Raw genomic sequence first — 18,554 nt, forward strand, 5'->3', positions numbered from 1 at the left:
GCGGGTCGCCTGCTCGCGTGGCTTGATAAAAAAGAAAGGGCCGACCGCTGGGTGGCGAGGCTGCGTTTACCATCGAGGGAGGAGGTGACAAGCCCGGACGACATAGTGTCAGCCTTCGCGGCCCACTATGAGCAGGTCTATACCTCCGCAGTGACAACCACTGTAGAAGATAATCTAAACTTCCTCGCAGACATCCGACTTCCGAAACTGGCCCCTGATGACGTGCTTAAACTGGAAGGGAGTCTCTCGGCAGAGGAGATTGCCCTCGCTATTCGCGACCTTCAGTCGGGAAAGGCACTGGGACCGAATGGGCTTCCAGTGGAGCTGTTCAAACGTGAGGCAAACACGATAGTGCCGCACTTACTACAGATGTACGAGGCCAGTCTGGCGGAGGGGGTGCTTCCACAGGATGTTAGGGTGGCGACGCTGGTCGCAATACTGAAACCTGGTAAACCCCCCACCGAGTGTACCTCCTATAGGCCTATCTCACTCCTGAATGTGGAAGCCAAGATATTGGCAAAGCTGTTAGCGACCCGTCTTCAGGCGCATCTGCACGCACTCATTCATCCCGATCAGTCCGGTTTTATGCCGGCGCGCAACACTGCAATGAACATCAGAAGGTTGCACGGCATACTGGCCAGTGGGCCGCACATCCAGGAGGATGCGGTTATACTCTCGCTGGACGCGGTTATGGCTTTCGACCGAGTGGAGTGGCCCTTCCTGTTTGCGGTACTAGTGCACTTTGGTTTTGGGCCCAAGTTCTGCGCCTGGGTGCGGCTACTTTATACGGACCCTCTGGCACAGGTAACGGTGAATGGCCGACTGTCGATAGACTTCGCGTTGGGGCGCGGCACTAGGCAGGGGTGTCCTCTGTCCCCCCTGCTCTTCGCCCTGGTTCTGGAGCCCTTGGCAGCCTGGATCCGGCAAGACCCGGTCGTATCCGGGCTTCGCTGGACGGAGAGCTGGGATGATCGAATCTCCCTCTATGCGGATGATATCTTGGTCTATCTGACGCGGCCAAAGCAGTCTATAGCTGCATTGCTCGACATTTGTGATTCTTATCGTCGCTTCTCGGGCTATTTGATCAATTGGGCGAAGTCTGTGCTCTACGTTCTACAGGGGCCCCCGCCGCAACTCCCGGGTGGAGTATTAATACCAAGGGCGGAGAATGGTTTCAAATATCTTGGTATCCACATTGTGTCGGACCCAGCGCTTTACCTGGAACGCAACTTATTGCCACCCCTCAAAAGATTGAAAAGGGATGTCAAGTATTGGCACTCCCTGCCGCTGACGTTGCTGGGGAGAGCGGCTTTATTCAAAATGATGGCTCTCCCTCGCTTCCTCTACGTGCTACAGAATGCGCCCGCTCTAGTACCAGACTCCTACTTTCAATCTATTAACGCAGAGGTAGGTTATTTGCTCTGGGAGGGTAAACCTCATAGAATAGCGCTCTGCAAGCTCATGCGGAGCTGGTACGACGGGGGGATCGCGCTGCCCAACATCTGTCTATATTATTGGGCGTCCCAACTTATCATAGTTAATCACTGGATGCACGCTGCGCAAGATGAACCCGCTTTGAGAATGGACAGGGCGCAGCTGGGCCTCCACGGCGTCCTCCAGGCCCTCTATGTTAAGTCAGGGTTGAACAGGCTGCAGGGCCCCACGGCACACACAGTACAGATCTGGCACACGGCACAGCGACAGCTGGGATGGGAGGGGGTGCTTACGAGACACACACCTCTATGGATCTCCCCAAAGATAGGTGTAGGTCATCTGCGTAAGGAATTTGAGGGGTGGGATCGCATAGGCATCTCCAGGGTCGGGGATCTCTGGAGGAGGGGCGGGGTGATACCGTTTGAGCCTTTACAAACAGACTATCAGATGAGGCAGACCGAGCAATTTAAATACTTACAAATCAGGCATGCACTGCAGAAAGCTATACCCTGTGGGACCACGCCGCCGGAGTCCTCCCCGCTAGAGGACCGGCTCCTCAAGGACCACCTCACCAAGAAAGCTATCTCACTGACCTACCGTAAGCTGGTGAATCATCAAAAAGACCCCACGGAGCTCCTCAAACGAAACTGGGAGGCGGCAGTGGGTCCCATGGACGAACTAGAATGGTTTGAAGCGCTAGCATCTCCCCGGGAGGTGGCCATCTCGTCCACACTGAAGCTGGTGCAGCTAAAAATACTACACCAGATATACTACACCAGAACTACACTTCACAAAATGGGGAGGGCACAGAGCCCGTTGTGCCTACGGGGGTGTGGACTGCAGGGCGCCTTCTATCACACTCTATGGGATTGCCCGAACATAGCTGCATATTGGGGGGAGGTAGTGGGGACGCTATCACAGCTCTCCGGGCGCGAGGTCCCACTGGAACCCCGGATGTGTTTTTTGAATGTGTGGGATGCTACTGACCTTAACCAGGATGATCAAACCTGGGTGACTATTGGGCTAACACTGGCGAAGAGGTCCATTGCGCAATACTGGGGAGCGCAGGCAACCCCCTCGCACGGGAGATGGGCCCGCGATATGGACAGTGCCATGACAGCGGAGAGGGTGGTGTGTAAGAACAGAGGCTGCCCCAGGCGCTGGCAACGAATTTGGGGAAAATGGAACACGTTTAGAGGCAATATCTGTGAACCCCCGGTGGCGGACTCAGAGTCCGAGCTCAGTGACTGAAACCGCAGCTTCGCCAGTCTTGCGGCCTGGGGAGGGAGGTGATGGGAGATGGAGGTGAGGGCGGGAGGAGGCGGGGGGTGGCTATGGTGGGAGGGGGAGGTGATGACTATAGGGGTGTTTTTTGCTAATATGTTAGGACAGGCTACTATGCTACCAGAAGTACTGCCCTGAAGTATGCTGTAATGTTCAAAGGTGCATCTTTGTTTTTTGTTTAATAAAATGTTTTCAAAAAAAAATATATATTTATTTTACATTATATTTCTTTAAAAAGTATTTTAAATGTATTATTATGAAAACACACACGCACATATATGTATTTATATATATATATATATATCTATAAATATATATATACATATATGTAATAAAACCATAGAAAGTATTAACAATTCAATAAAAAAAATATATATTAATTAATTTAGTAATTAAATAAAATATTAAAAATGTAAAAAAAAAAACACATTTACAAAACATTCTATAAACATTACAAGAATTTAAAAACAAAAATAAATAGTATAAAATATTCTAAAAAACAATTAATGCTATAAAATCTGTTTAAGCAATAATATGAAAATTAACGGTGTCTAAGAATTTTAAATACACTATTCACATTCTTGTTTATGCAACATTAGGGAAAGCGTTGGGCTTTGTAGAGGTTAGATTTACTATTCATACTCCAATCACCGCAATAGTAGGGAAAGTGTTGGACATCAGAGGGGTTTGATTTACTATTCCTACTCCAGTCAGTGTAACAGTTGGGAAATCATAGGACTTCGGAAGTGTGAAATTACAGTAGGAAAAGTGTTGGACTTTGTAGGGGTTAAATGTACTATTACCACTCCAAACAACGTAACAGTAGAGAAAACGCAGGATTTCAGAGAGGTAACATTTACTATTTCCACTCCAAACAGTGCAACAGTAAGGAAAGAGATGGACTCCGGAAGGGTAGAATTTACTATTCCCACTCCACTCTGTGCAACAGTAGGGAAAGTGTTGAACTGCGAAGCGGTTAATTTTACTATTCCTACTGCAATCTACGCAAAAGTAGGGAAAGTACTTCACTTCAAACACATTACATACATGAGTATCTCCATGAATGTAGAACAAATATTAACTCAATAAAAACAACATTAACATTATATATATGCAATAAAAAAACTAAAAACAATTAATCAATTTACATATTTACTATTCAATAAAAAAAAATAGCCCGCACCTAAAATATAACTAAAAAAGAACTAATATAATTAATAATTGTTAATTTATTTTTACTTAAATATTTTCTCACCCTAGACCCCTACATCACTAGCATCCCACAACTAAACTAAAATGAATAAGTAGTTCACAATTTACATATTTAAAATTCAAATAATTACTTTCAAATAATAATTAAATATAACTTTCTACTCTATACTCCCTACAAACCTAGCATCCCGCAACTAAAATATAAGTAAAATAAATCAGTAGTCAATAGTTTGCACAATAAAGAAGCAGCTAAATAACTCTATAATAATTAATAATACATTGTTAATTATTACTGAATTAACTTCCCATCCTACAGCCCTACAAACCTAGCACCTCGCAACTAAATTATTAGTAAAATAAATAAGTATTCCTTAAATTACATAATTAAAACTCAATTAAATAATTAAGTATCTATTATTTGTTGATTAATTATGGCTTAATTAATTAATCAGTATTACAAGATTTACATAATAAATATCAATCATATAATGTATAATGTAAAATGTATTAAATAATTCTTAATTATTACCAAATTAACTTCCCACCCTGTCCCTCTACAAACCCAACAACCCGCTTCAACACTAGAAATTACTATTAGACATTTATTTAAAAAAATCTGAATCACTTTAAATTACAAGCTGTATTTTAAAACCAATAATAACATTTATATAAACAATAAAACACATTTAAAGAATTTAAAAAACGATTGTTTTTACCATTATAATACTGAAAACGATTTTAAAGCCATCAATATTATTTAATACAATATTACCTAAAAAAAAGATATCCTTCTCAGTAATATTTCTTCATTATGTTGTTTGTGTGTCACAACATTTAATTTTCAATATTTCTGTATCCCATTATTTTAAAATCAATATTTTGTCCAAACACCAATATCATATCACACTAGAGCAGCAAAACTGGTTGTGGGGAGGGGTTCGAAGGGGTGCATGATCTAGTAGTGCAAAATCACCACATCACCATCTATCCAGATTGGGCGGCGGGTGGAAAGGATTATTCAAGAGATTGCTGCAGACGAGCAACATCACAGGGAGCTGCTACTTGAAGAGAATTGTTTTGAGGCATTTTCTGAAGTAGAGAAGAGAGGGTGCTTGGCGGAATTCATTTGGCGGAATTTGTGTGGCATTGTGTTCCGCATAGCCAACCTGGCATTTACTTTTCTCCTATCTACAGTTCATTGCCTCATCTGGTAATGCAGACTGCTGCAGCTCTTGTATAGGCACCCAAAGGTCTGGATCTTTAATGGCAAGCACTGGGAGTGTTATTGCGGACTGCTTTATGATACTCCAAGAAGGTTTGCTGATAATGTGGCCCACTGAGGAAGCTATTGGGGATCTTTAGTACTGGAGTGATCCGGTCTCACTTTCTGAGGTCCTTGATGCAACACACAACCACGTGGAGAACACTCCTAAGTGGGGTCAGGTGTGCCACAGCATTCCCAGCCATGGCACATTTTGTCTGTTTGAATGGCCTGTCTGAATTTTTGTCTTGAAAGGAATTGCTTTAATTTACAAAGATAGGTCTGTTAGTGAAAGAAGGTCTTGGCTTTGTGGGTGATGTGTGTCTTGAAGATGAAGTTGGTGTTGATGTAGTCCAATGAATTGCCCTATCACCAAGCTGTGATGCAAAGTTGACCAGTTTATTCTATTCCTAAATATTCATTGCTGTACCTGAACTTACCTGCTGGCATTGGATATGAGAATTAACTCTGTATTGGTTGTGTTGAGTGTGAGAAACGCCTTGGACATCGAAGCTGGCATGGTGGTGAGGTGGGTCTTTCGATGAGCTTGAAAAGGTGTGTGAACAGTCTAGAACTCCACATCAAAAGTATGAAATGAGTCTACGGTTCATTTAATAGAAAGCATCTCAGTAGTCAATCTCTGATTTAACATTTGATTTGATTGCAGCACGTGAAAGACATTATCCTGCAGTCTAATCCTCTTCTGGAAGCCTTTGGGAATGCAAAGACCGTGAGGAATAATAACTCCAGTCGCTTTGTAAGTGAACTTTTAAACTGCATATTAAGCACAATGGCATTTAAAAATATTAACAAAAACTTAGATAAACATGTAGGTGGTACAAAGTAGACCCAGGCGAAATTCAAATTACGCCACCGTATTTCACAGATTTTCTGGACTTTGGTGTTGTTATACGAAATTCCTGAAAGTACACCATTTTGCTGTTTGCACTGAAATTTTACACATGGTAGCAGGAATAACATGAATGGCCTCAATACGAGTTGCTGCTGCTTGCGTCATTTGTGTTTTTCGCACAGCATGTATCCTAATGACAAATGCATTGACACATTTCACACTAAAATATAACACTAAAATATAACACTAAAATATGGATTAGCATTTTGCATAATTACACTTAATTGCTCGTAATTTTCCCAAGATTTCATGTAATTACGCGAAAGCAAATTACTCTAATGTCCACATCTCAAACAGGAAGATAAGAACTTTTCATAAAAATTCCTCTGACGTGTCTCTCTAAAGAAGGCTTAGAACCGATGCACTAAACATTTTTTATGTCAATCTATATTTGTGAGTTTGTCTTAACACTAGCATAGGTGTGAGTTTTATCTTAACACTAGTATAGGTATTAGTTTACTCAATTTACAAGTCTAAGGGGCTCATTATGATGGCGGGCGGACATGAGTCTGCCCGCCATCGTTGCGGTGTTTGGGACCACCCGCCAGTCGTGCGGCGGTCTCACCACTGCAATTACGATGCATCCTGGCTATTTAACATTGCGGACGGTGCTGGTGGCTGCAGCACCGTACGCAATGTTAAATAGCAATGCTGTGCATTTCCCTGAACTACGTGGCAGGCACCACACAGTGCCTGCCCGGTAGTGCAGGGAAATGCAGGGGGGTACCATGGGTACCCCCCCAGTGCAGCAACACCTCCCACCAAGACAAGGGAGGCCCGTAACGGGCCCCCAAACCCAATCCCTGTCAGCCTTTCCATGGCGGTGGAACGGCTGGCTGATGCCAGCATTGTAATCTGGCGGGCGGTGCCTGCTAGGCACCGCCACTATTTCCCCGGCCATGTCCGCTCCGCCAGGTAATCCTAACATTTGCCTGTGGTGGAAGCACGGCAGGCGGTCTTTGCGCCCGCCACGCTTTTGGAACGATTCCCCCGCCATTGTAATGTGGTGGGGGGAAATTGGCAATCGGATGGCGGAAGGCCCGGCACCGCACGGCTGGCGGTGGCGGGCCTTCCGCCATCCTAATGACCCCCTAAGATAGGATACTCCCTAAAAATTCGGTTTATGAATTGAGCCCTTAAATATTAAATTTGCCTCCGGTCCTTGATTCTTCCTTCAATGTTGGTTCTTTTTTAAACAGGCAGTTCCTGCTTGCACAAAGTACCCCTCGCTAATTGCGCCCCTCAGCAGCATTAGCTGTACAAAACTGCTATGTTTTAAATTTCAAATAAGAATGTTCACTTTGCATAAGCACACTTCTGTTTGTGCCCATATTGTAAACTTGCATTGCTATAAAAAACAAAAGTCCTAGCTCTGCTTGCTCGTAATAGTCTTTATCCTTGGCTATATTATAACTAATCTACCTACACCCTCATTGTTTTTACAGAACTTCCCATTATGAATACCTACAATTTTTACATTCATAAATTCGCCCACCATTTCTGTGCACGAAGCTCAGAAAAATCTACAGCTTGCATGATGTGCTTTTCAGCAGTTCTTGCATGGGTTTTTGTTATATGTCCAAACAATTGTTACATTTATGCCAATGGTTGTTTTCCATTTTCTCTGAGTGATAACTTTGTCTATTCAAATCAAAATATTAATAGATTTAAACAACGGCTAAGGTGGAGGAGCGCCGCCCCACTGCTCTTTGAGCACTGAAAAAAGGAAAAATAAGATGATACTAACACAACATTATCATCATTTTATTTTTCCTCACTGAGGGAGTTTTGCAGGACAGGACTGGGCTGGAGTCACAGCCCGCAGGGGAGGAGTGGTTGGGGCACTTAAGTGCGCATGACGGTTTGGCCGTCAGTCTTGGTCCGGCCAAATAGTCATGCACACTTTGCATGTTCTCCACTGGCTATATTGTACAGCCATTTGTGGAGAACATGCACAGGTTCATAGTCCCCATCTGAACGCCGAACCACGGCGCTCAGACCAATCACAACGCTGCTGTCATGGTGACAGCGTAGTATGTGTAGGAGAGTACAATGGTTCTTAATGGCCTATAAAGGTCCAGTTTAGCGACAAGCCCTAGAGAGGGCAGGTGGTTTTATATAGGTACAAAAGACTCACGGGGAGAGAGATAATTAATATAGAGAAATTAATTAATATAGAGAAGGGACAAGAAAGTCAAGTTGTGACACTTATTTATTATACATAGGATGAATTCAAGTGCTCACATATTCAGTGACAACAAGCGTGACGTGAGGGTGAGGGTGAACTTTAAAAGAGAACATCGCATTGGCAACAATTGTGAACCATTTTTTTGTTAAATTAGTATAAAGGGTTCAAGTTGCGTAAGGTCGACGACGTTTCGAACTCAATTATTCGAGTTCATCTTCAGGACAAATGTGAGCATATGAACTTTAGCATATGTGATGGATGATCACTTGCGGTGCAATTGTTTAGTAAACGAGTCACCGGAGTGGCCAATACTTCAGTGAGGGCCTCGAGGGTGTTTAGGGCTTGAAAAACGCTGTGTCCAGATTCAAGAATATGATTTGGAGCGGGGATCTTCTGGTGCCGAGAAATGAATTCGTTGCGGCGGCACAAGGTCCAGTAAATGGGAATCTCAAGGGGGGTCTGTTCGCCTGCTCGACCAGCAGGCGAACAGACCCCCCTTGAGATTCCCATTTACTGGACCTTGTGCCGCCGCAACGAATTCATTTCTCGGCACCAGAAGATCCCCGCTCCAAATCATATTCTTGAATCTGGACACAGCGTTTTTCAAGCCCTAAACACCCTCGAGGCCCTCACTGAAGTATTGGCCACTCTGGTGACTCGTTTACTAAACAATTGCACCGCAAGTGATCATCCATCACATATGCTAAAGTTCATATGCTCACATTTGTCCTGAAGATGAACTCGAATAATTGAGTTCGAAACGTCGTCGACCTTACGCAACTTGAACCCTTTATACTAATTTAACAAAAAAATGGTTCACAATTGTTGCCAATGCGATGTTCTCTTTTAAAGTTCACCCTCACCCTCACGTCACGCTTGTTGTCACTGAATATGTGAGCACTTGAATTCATCCTATGTATAATAAATAAGTGTCACAACTTGACTTTCTTGTCCCTTCTCTATATTAATTAATTTCTCTATATTAATTATCTCTCTCCCCGTGAGTCTTTTGTACCTATATAAAACCACCTGCCCTCTCTAGGGCTTGTCGCTAAACTGGACCTTTATAGGCCATTAAGAACCATTGTACTCTCCTACATTGTATCACCCCAGGTTCACATATTGGGGTACCCTTGTTCCTTAAAAACACGTCATGGTGACAGCAGCGTCATGATTGGCTTAGGGGAGCCTGTGTGTGCTTCCTGTTTCTGACTGGAACTGAAGATGACGGAGCACGACGGAGGCTGCGGCCGGCAGCCAGGTAAGTAATTTTATTTATTTTCAACCCGCCCCCGCCCCATCCGTATTTTTCGGTGGCAGCCACTACTGGAATAGAAGAAAGTAATCTGAATATCTCTTTGATATGTACATTATAGGCTGGCTTTAATGCGAATAAATTAGCTGCGCTATTATAATGCATGTTGTTTCTCTCCATAGGGAAAATACTTCGAAATACAATTCAGCCGCGGTGGAGAGCCAGACGGGGGAAAAATCTCCAATTTCCTACTGGAGAAATCTAGGGTGGTGAACCAAAATGAGAGCGAAAGGAACTTCCACATATACTATCAGGTGAGCAAAAAATTAACACACTTTAGAGAAAGCATATACAACTTGGCAAGACTCTTTTAAAGGTATTGTATTGTTGTATTGTTGCGGCGTAAAGCAGGATCATTTAACCTCTCAGGTTTTCACCGAATATAGATCACATGTACTATTTGTAGAGCAATGTGGTGCTCAAGTGCTGGGGATATCATAGGTAACTGCCTTTTTTTTTTTTTTCTTTAAAGCATTTTATACAGCGTGAACATGACCTGTCTGGGTATCAGAGCGCTGTACAAATAGCAAAACAAGTTAAAACACAGAACAAAACAGGCAGTATACAAATAAGAATACAGTTAGCAATATGTTGTACAAATAGCAGATAAATAGTAGTGGCAAAAGCAAAAATGAAACAGGCAAGAAACAACATATATACCAAGGAACAAACGGCTTAGAATACACCGGATACTGAAATGAATATAGGAAGGATAGTCCAACTTAGTGAACTCAGTACTCATGGAACTAGTCAGTAACTAATGCTGAATATATCTATTCAGCAACAGCTTTTTACATTTTTTTTTGAAGGACGTAGTCGAAGTATTAGACCTAGTTTCAGGAGGAATTGTGTTCCATATCCTGGGGACAAGACCAGAAAAGGAGCGATTATAGGTTTTCTTTTTGTTGAACTTCTGTGACTTCAACAAAAGAGAGTAAGAGCTTCGTAGGGAGTGACTCCCAGCTGATATTTCAAGTTTTTTAGCCAGATAGACGGCAGTGTTGTGATGAAGAGACTTATGGGTCATGCAGACTATCTTAAACTGAATATGAGCTTCAAACGGGAGCCATCTGAGATGTTTCAGGTCAGGTGTGATGTGTTCCTATATCACTGTCCAGGGTCGTCCATTGTTGGCCCATGTCATATTTTTAAGATATCCACTTAAGATATGTTTATATAAAGTGAATCTAAATTGAATTCATTTATAGAGTCAGTGATTATCTGGAAAACTTGGCTTTGATCTGACTTTCTTGTTCCTACGTTGGACATCCATGCCCTTGACCCAGGCCTTACATCATTTAGAGGAGAAGATGAGATTTAAGAACCCCAGTCACATATAATGTTCATGCCATTATGAATTTCAAAACCATACTCTTTTATCAGTTGTAATAAACAAATTAAAAAAAAAGTACAATTACTAGTTTGTAAATATCTCTTCATTGCTATGTTCTTCCGGGCTATGTTCTCTTCTTTTATCACTTCATATCTTATCTTTTTCTTCATCTGTATCGCCGTTTGACTTGTCAATCCTTGCTTCTGATTTATCATTTCCCTTTCAACCCATTCTCTTTTTCTCTCTACTCGTTACCCTCTAACTACATCTCTGTTGCTCATCTCCTTCCCTCAGCTATTAGATGGTGCTAGTCAAGAACAACGTTCGAACCTTGGTCTCATGCCTGCCGACTACTACTATTACCTGAACCAATCAGAAACATACAAGGTGGATGGCACCGACGACCAACGAGACTTCCAGGAAACAATGGTAATGATCAGCAAACAAGCATAATAACGGTATTCTACTGGCTCTACCAAACACTCAACACAGTCACATTGGGACAAGAGCTGTGAACAAAGAGGGATGATCTACATTCTACACAGAAAGACAGGAATTTTCAGCCTACTGCACAGATGAAATGTTGGCCATTGGTTATATTAGTATCTCTAGAAACAGACATGGGGACTATGTGGTTGACTCACTTCATCTCTCCTGAGATATCCTTTCCTCATTTTGTGGTATGTTTTAACATCATAATCAACCAGGATTACTATGTTTCATACAAACTTCTTTCTCTTCCTTAGTGTGATGTCAAAATACAGGATGTCACACAAAACATTAGCATAAACGTAGCGAAACTAGGTAAAGTTGTCTGGAACAACAATTAGGATACATTGCCCAAGGAATAAAGAGACCAGACTAATCATCAAGATTCAGATTCCAATCAGTGTATTTCTCATCCAGATTCATCACTTGTTTCCACTTTGCTGATCTGACCGAGGCTTGGGCCACTGATGCTCTATTTTATGGGACACTTTGCAGTGCTGGAGTATACCAGCTGAACTAAAATGAGCTTTTTCCTCACCTTTTCTTTAAATAAATCACAACTCAGCCAGAAATTTCATGCCCGAATCGTGAAAATGTGAAATTGTTAGTAAAATGCCCGATAGGTTGGTGGAAAATCTACCCTAATGGCTGAAATTCTGTGATTTTCTCCAAAATAGGGTAATATTTCTGCAAAGTATATATTGACAATTCTGGATAGTCCTACTATTAGTGCAGTAATATCGCTCTGGGTGAATTTGTGTTGCAACTCCAGTGATAATGTCTGACCACTGGCTGAGTAGATATCAGATATCACTACTATTCTCAGAAGCCTCTGTCTAATAGTGTTCTCACTCAAGTCTAAGAACATAATTGCCATAACACCGCATTTTACACACTCCTAGCAAGAAAATAATCCATGATTGGAGCATTAAAAATTGAATATGGCCCAGTCTTAGAGCACTAAAATTGTATATAACCTAGTCTTAGGTCACTAAAAACTGACTATAACCCATATTTGGGACACCAAAGCAGAGAAGCAATGAGCTGCAACTGGAAGGAATTTGATGCATGACGGAGGAAAGAAGTTTACTGTGATAGGCAGAGGTGGGACTCATAGGTGGTATGGTGTAAGTAGAAAGCAGACTGGGGGAGTGGAAGGGGCAAGGATTGTACTGCAGTTGGGGGGTTGTTGTGGGGAGTTACAGGCAATGGAAGAAATCCTGGAATGGATACAATCAAGATGTTTTATCAAAATACAACAGTATATTTATGTGCGCTGTCCCTGAAATCGCTCAAAATCAATCTTTTTTAAATTATGTTTTGCACTTAAGAGGGAAGTAGTTGACAAAATCACTGTAAATGCCTTTCTCGGTGGTCAGATAAAGACATCAAGACAAAATTCCTTATCTAAACATTGGCAAACCCTCTAGGTAAAGTGTGAGTAATTGAGATCAGGTGATGTACTAGACCTCATCCAAATGGCAAACATATAGAGAGAATTTGTTAGACGGCAAGCCATTACTTGTAAATCACCATCATCTGATATAGCACGCCTGTTACCCGTGATGCATACACATAAGGGCTTTTCTTCTTGTACCAAAACAGAACTTGCACATACGGGTCAGATGGTTCTAGGGGAAGTCAGAGGAACCTGGACTCAAAGTGTAACAGCTGGGGTCTTCTGCCTAATGCACACCCCTCCTTAGAGCACAGGTGTGTCCAACATTTGTGGCGGCTAGCCAAATGCATGCCCCATGTTTAGGATTACCACTAACTATGTCAATTCAATAAATCCCACCTAGATTACTCGAACACAAATGTATCTAATTTTGAAATACTGTAGTAGTGCCTTGGATAAAGCGCTTTGGCCCTACATTTGACATCTGTAACTCAAAGGATGGGGTTGCATCTGGGTGATGACATTAAATCATACAGCAGTGTTCAGACTTCAGTTTGTATAACTATAATGATATCAAATGAATAACACGCCAACTGAATAAAATGATATATCATTTTTAAGTGTATTGATTCATCTCAGTTTGATTAGAAAATGATTTCTTCTACCTCATCATTCCAGTGTGCACATGTTACACACCCATGTCACGCGCCTTTCAGACGCATGGACGTACAAATTCTGCTCTGTGTTTTAGAAAGGCCATGAAATTAAGGCACATAAAGAGAAGTATAAAGACTCAGTGGTTCTTGTGGAGCGTAACTTGCAGGGTTGAAATTACAGTTTACCCTGAATGCTAAAACAGTGGCATGATCCTTAGTGGAACCTTGGAGAGTAGAGAATTGGTGTGTTTATATCTTATTAAAGATTCATGCATTCATGATCATGTCTCTCCGTCCTTGAGTGCAGAATTCGGAACTCTAGCACTCAGGCCCAAGAGTATTTTTAAATTCTAAAGACCCTCATTAGACCTTCGGGGCAAAATTCTGATCCCTCTGCTAACAGGAGTTTCCACAGGGATTGGAGTTTATACCTGTCTGAAAATGATAACATCTGCACAGCTTGCCCCGAAAGATTCAGGTAAGTCACATCTGACGAAATGTATCAGGGGAAATACCCAGAACAAAAGCAGGAAAACTTGAGGAATTAATTGCGGCAAAAACCAAATCTGCATGTTATGCCTCTTTTTCATGTTGAGAATTCAGAATAGGAGGTATTTAACTCATCTCGCAAATACCTCACTGTAAAGGAATGCTATATAGTGGGTGTGGTTAACAACCCCACCCTAGTCCTCCCAATTGTAATGCGGCCCATAACTTTTTAATTATAGAAGCTGACATTCTATAATATCTAAATGAAAAGCAACTTTTAGAAACTATTGAAGGAGAACAGAGCATTTTTAGAAAAAGGCACAGTGTCCCCCTGCCTCCTCATTTCAAATGTAATGGTTCTTCTCTCTCATAGGACGCCATGCAAGTCATTGGGATTGCCGGTGAGGACCAGCAGCTGGTATTGCAAATCACAGCCGGAATCCTTCACATTGGCAACATCAGCTTCCTTGAGAAGGACAACTATGCCAGAGTTGAAAACTTGGATCGTGAGTGAGCTTCAAACCACTCCTAAAAAGGATCCTCTAAACGCTTGCCAATATGTGTCTCTTATATGTTGTGAATGTATTTATTGAACAAAATGCTAACCGTGCAACACTAAAAACATAAGTCCTCTGTCTAATACAGAAATTTAGGACTACTACTAGTTTCACTCAAACATTTTAAATCATGTTTTGACAGTTTTAAAACTACCTTTGAGGATGAGCCATCCCTATCAGTTTAGCCATTGACCATATATTGAATATAGATCATATTCTCATTTCACATATAACATTCTTTAGTTATCTCAATGTAAGTGCTTTCATTACATCCAGAGAGATGGGATTTTTATCAGCCTCTTAAAAACCCCTATTCCAACACAAGAACGTTGAGTCTGCTTGGTGTAGCAAAAGCAACGTAATTTACTCGGACCTACTTCCACACCGACAGATAATGGCTGCAACATCTACATCATCCTGGACAGCAAGATCACCATGAAGTGACAGATCAATCCTGTCTCCTCCACATGCTTCCACACCCACCGCATGCTCCGAAGAATCTTCAAATGCTCCCGATCAGCCCGAGAAAAAATGTCACTCAAGCCCTAGTCATCAGCAGGGTGGACTATGGCAATGCACTGTACTGAGAAACCACCACCAAAATCATGAAGAGACTACAGACGATACAGAACTCAGCAGCCAGACCCATCTTCAACCTGCCCAAATGGACCCACATCACCCCACACCTTAGGAACCTCCACTGGCTCCCTGTCCAGGAAAGATGGCAATTCAAGATATTGTCACATGCCTACAAAGCCCTCCAGGACCTAATACCAGCATACATCACCCACCGCGTGAACTTCCACCGACCACCCGGAGACCTTTGCTCCGCCACCCTCGCCCGCGCACAGACCTCACACGTTCGCCGGAGCCACAGCGGAGGCCGTTTCTTCTCCTACCTTGCTGCCAAGTCCTGGAATGGCCTTCCCCTCCATCTCTGGACATCACACTCACTGGATGAATTCAGGAAGACTCAAGACCTGGCTTTTTCGACTGAGTCCTGTTACCTAGAACCTGGATACTCTCGCGGGTGATTAGCTGCGCTATACAAACCCCGATTGATTGATTTATTGACTCGTTAACATCCTACAACATCACAGATTTGACCCCTTTTTATGTGTGGAAATAACCTGCAGCCTCCTCGATGCTGTTAAGGGACTAAGAGCCCAATTTACAGTTTGGCAGAAAGGGTACTCTGTCACTAAGGTGACACATTATCGTTTATACCAAACTTCCGGTCCACCAGCTTCATTTAGAGTTGCGTGGACCTTCAGTATGCTGACGGTGGAGACTGCTCTGTCTCCGCCGTTGATATACACCTCAAACAGAGAAAGAGGCATAGGGGCTTTTGCCATTTGTCCACCCTCCCTATTTAGAGTGGACAAACAAATGTCAAGTTTTCATGGTCCTTCACCGTCAGATAAAACCTGGTGGTAAGGGGCTGTCAAAACTCCAAAATGACCCCCCACGCCATTGGAGAAAACCTCCATGGAGAGAAGGTCATTGTTTTTTTTATTTTTAAAAAGATAATCCTGTTTTGGGATTTTGTTTATCCATTTTTTTTTTTTAATTAATGTTTTCAGTACAGCTCCATCCTGTTGATGTAGTAGTCTGTCAACGTTTCAGTGGATTGACAGGAATCGCCTTGATGCCGATTTCTGCCAATGCATGAGATGCAGCGGACATCTCTCAATTCGGCGGACAGATATTCCCTCAGGGTGACGTATCACTTTACTCCATTGCCCTGATGGAGTAAAATCTGTGCGCTATACTCTAAAATCAGGCCCTAAGAGAAAAGTAAGGCATGGAAACAATAGAGGACGCAGCTCTCAGAGCCCTATATACTTTCTGTTTCTTCCACTTCCTTTAGGACATCTGCAGCCATGGATAGAAATGGACGTTTATAGGGCTAGCAAACGGCAAGTAGGTGTGTAGCAACTGAAACTGTGGCAACTCTTAATTGGTGTTTCGACCACTACAACATGCAATCGTTGAGGTTTCAGATCCTCATCTTTGTCACAGAGGTTAAGGCGTTTATAGCACTCATAAAGAATTTCCCATTTCTAAAGATGAAGACATTTATGACACTGTTACCATGGGGTAGATGCACCAAATCCTGAAGGATGGATGTGAACATCTTTTCCAAGATCAGCATACCAGTCTTCCATATCCACTGGTAATTGCTATGCATTTATTTAGTTTAATGTCTAGGAGCTGTGCATCCCTGTGTAAATCTGGTGGTCTAAGGGTACGATTCTGTGCATATCCCCTTCTCCATATTTCTACATCCATTTTCTGTGCAATGCCAGTCAGCCCTGAAGGTAAATGATCACTTTCTTTTAGCTAATCCCACAAGAACTGTAGTCACAGTGGTGTTATGTCAAATCCACCAGCATGTCAATCTAAGGATGTGAGAGGATTCAAGCCTTTCTGAGAAGCCCTTGAATGAACACCATACCTTCGCTGTTAATGGTAGCTACTTCTCATCTGCTTCAAAGCTGCACAGAGGTGCGAGCCACTGTGAACAAAACAGCACAGGCGATCTACATCTCCCAGCGGCACTCACATTGGTGCTGCCAAGGCTAGTCATACTTGAGCAAGAATGCTGCCTCAACTTCTGCCTAGGTCCTTCATCCACAGTGGTTGGTGTTCCTGTGGCTCTGGGCCTGCTTTTCTCTGCCTGCTGATTTGGTACCTGTCCATCCTCCACTAGTTCCTGCAGACTGGGCAGCTCCTGCACCTCTTGCAGCTGAAGAACTCAAGATAATGGTTGAAGATACATCTCCAGAGAGTTCTTTATGCATGTTGTCCTCTAAATTCACACCCTAGGCGCCCACTTCCTGAAACTAACTCCTAGAAGATCAGGAAGTGGACGTGGAGGATGAAAAGTTAGTCAAGTACAAGAGAATATAAATCAAGAGGGAGGTCTTGAACCAGATGATGGTTGACCTCAGAATTTTGGCACAACTGGTGGAGCACTTCAAAGCGGAAACAGAGGAGGTGTTGGAGGATCCCCCAGGATACACTGAATGATCATATAGATAATGCCTGATCCCCGATATTGCAGTAATACTGACTCATATAGTTGTCTCCATCTACCCCACCTCTCCTCCCCCCCTCCTCGGCCTTTCCCTCCCCTTACCCTTCCCTCCGATATCGGACCTGATTACCCCGTAGTACTATACACCTGCAGAGGGGTGATTGAACCACAGCTGCAAAAGGTTTTTTGGGGGGGACTGTTTGTGGGGTGGCTTATATAGTGGAAGGGGTGTTGTGGGAGGTTACAAAATTCAAGTTAAACACACGGCTATCGATTATTGAAATACAAATGGTTTGTGGATGTAAATTAATATGTGACGATATGTACACTGAGATATAAAAAATGCTAAAAAAGTATTTCGAAATGTAAAATGTGCATGATAAATCCGAAAAGCTTAATAAAGTTTGTGTTAAAAAAAATGGTTGACCTCAGAATTAACTAGGCATTTCAGGATGATGACCTTCTTTGTAACTCCATTGATAACCTATATCATGGTAGAATGTCTGAGCATTATCACACACTGTAGATGGAGGGCCTATCCCAAAATCAGAAAACCTGCATCAAGAGTTCCCCTCAGAGTTGCTCACTGTATTTTGGCTTCTGTTATTACTGAGTAAAGTAGCTGACTCTGCTGGTGCAATGGTGCTGTTAAAGAGCAGCTCCACTCATAGTAATAAAGACCACTCCCCCCTTTAAAGCCCATCAACAATCTGGCAGTCAATGGCACGCTGAATTTCATATTTGGAAGCTGTCTAAAGGGCTTCCTCTGGTGAATTCTGCATAGTTCTTCAAATTCGAGACACTCACATTCCCCGATTTGTGCAAACAAGAGGATGTGGACCCACTGTATCTATTAAAACGTGTGGCAAACAAACTTAAAACACCGAAAACCAAACAACTAAGTCCTAGGGATAAGCTTATAATTTAATTTGGGGTTATAAAATTCACCTTTTCGTGGTTGGTATACTTGTTTTACCGCTCCTT

The 18,554-nt window shown here is 42.6% G+C and overlaps 1 protein-coding gene across 1 annotated transcript in view; it reads left to right on the plus strand.

Moving 5' to 3' along the window:
* Positions 1 to 18,554, plus strand: part of MYO1F (myosin IF) — a 241,106-nt gene that overhangs the window by 126,479 nt on the left and 96,073 nt on the right. The window contains exons 6-9 of the mRNA XM_085638355.1: positions 5,859 to 5,948; positions 9,730 to 9,861; positions 11,235 to 11,369; positions 14,347 to 14,479. Coding sequence (XP_085494481.1) covers positions 5,859 to 5,948; positions 9,730 to 9,861; positions 11,235 to 11,369; positions 14,347 to 14,479 — 490 coding nt within the window. The remainder of the gene's footprint in view (positions 1 to 5,858; positions 5,949 to 9,729; positions 9,862 to 11,234; positions 11,370 to 14,346; positions 14,480 to 18,554) is intronic.

Source organism: Triturus cristatus, chromosome 12 (genome assembly GCF_964204655.1).
Source record: "Triturus cristatus chromosome 12, aTriCri1.1, whole genome shotgun sequence".
Classification (NCBI taxonomy): domain Eukaryota; kingdom Metazoa; phylum Chordata; class Amphibia; order Caudata; family Salamandridae; genus Triturus; species Triturus cristatus.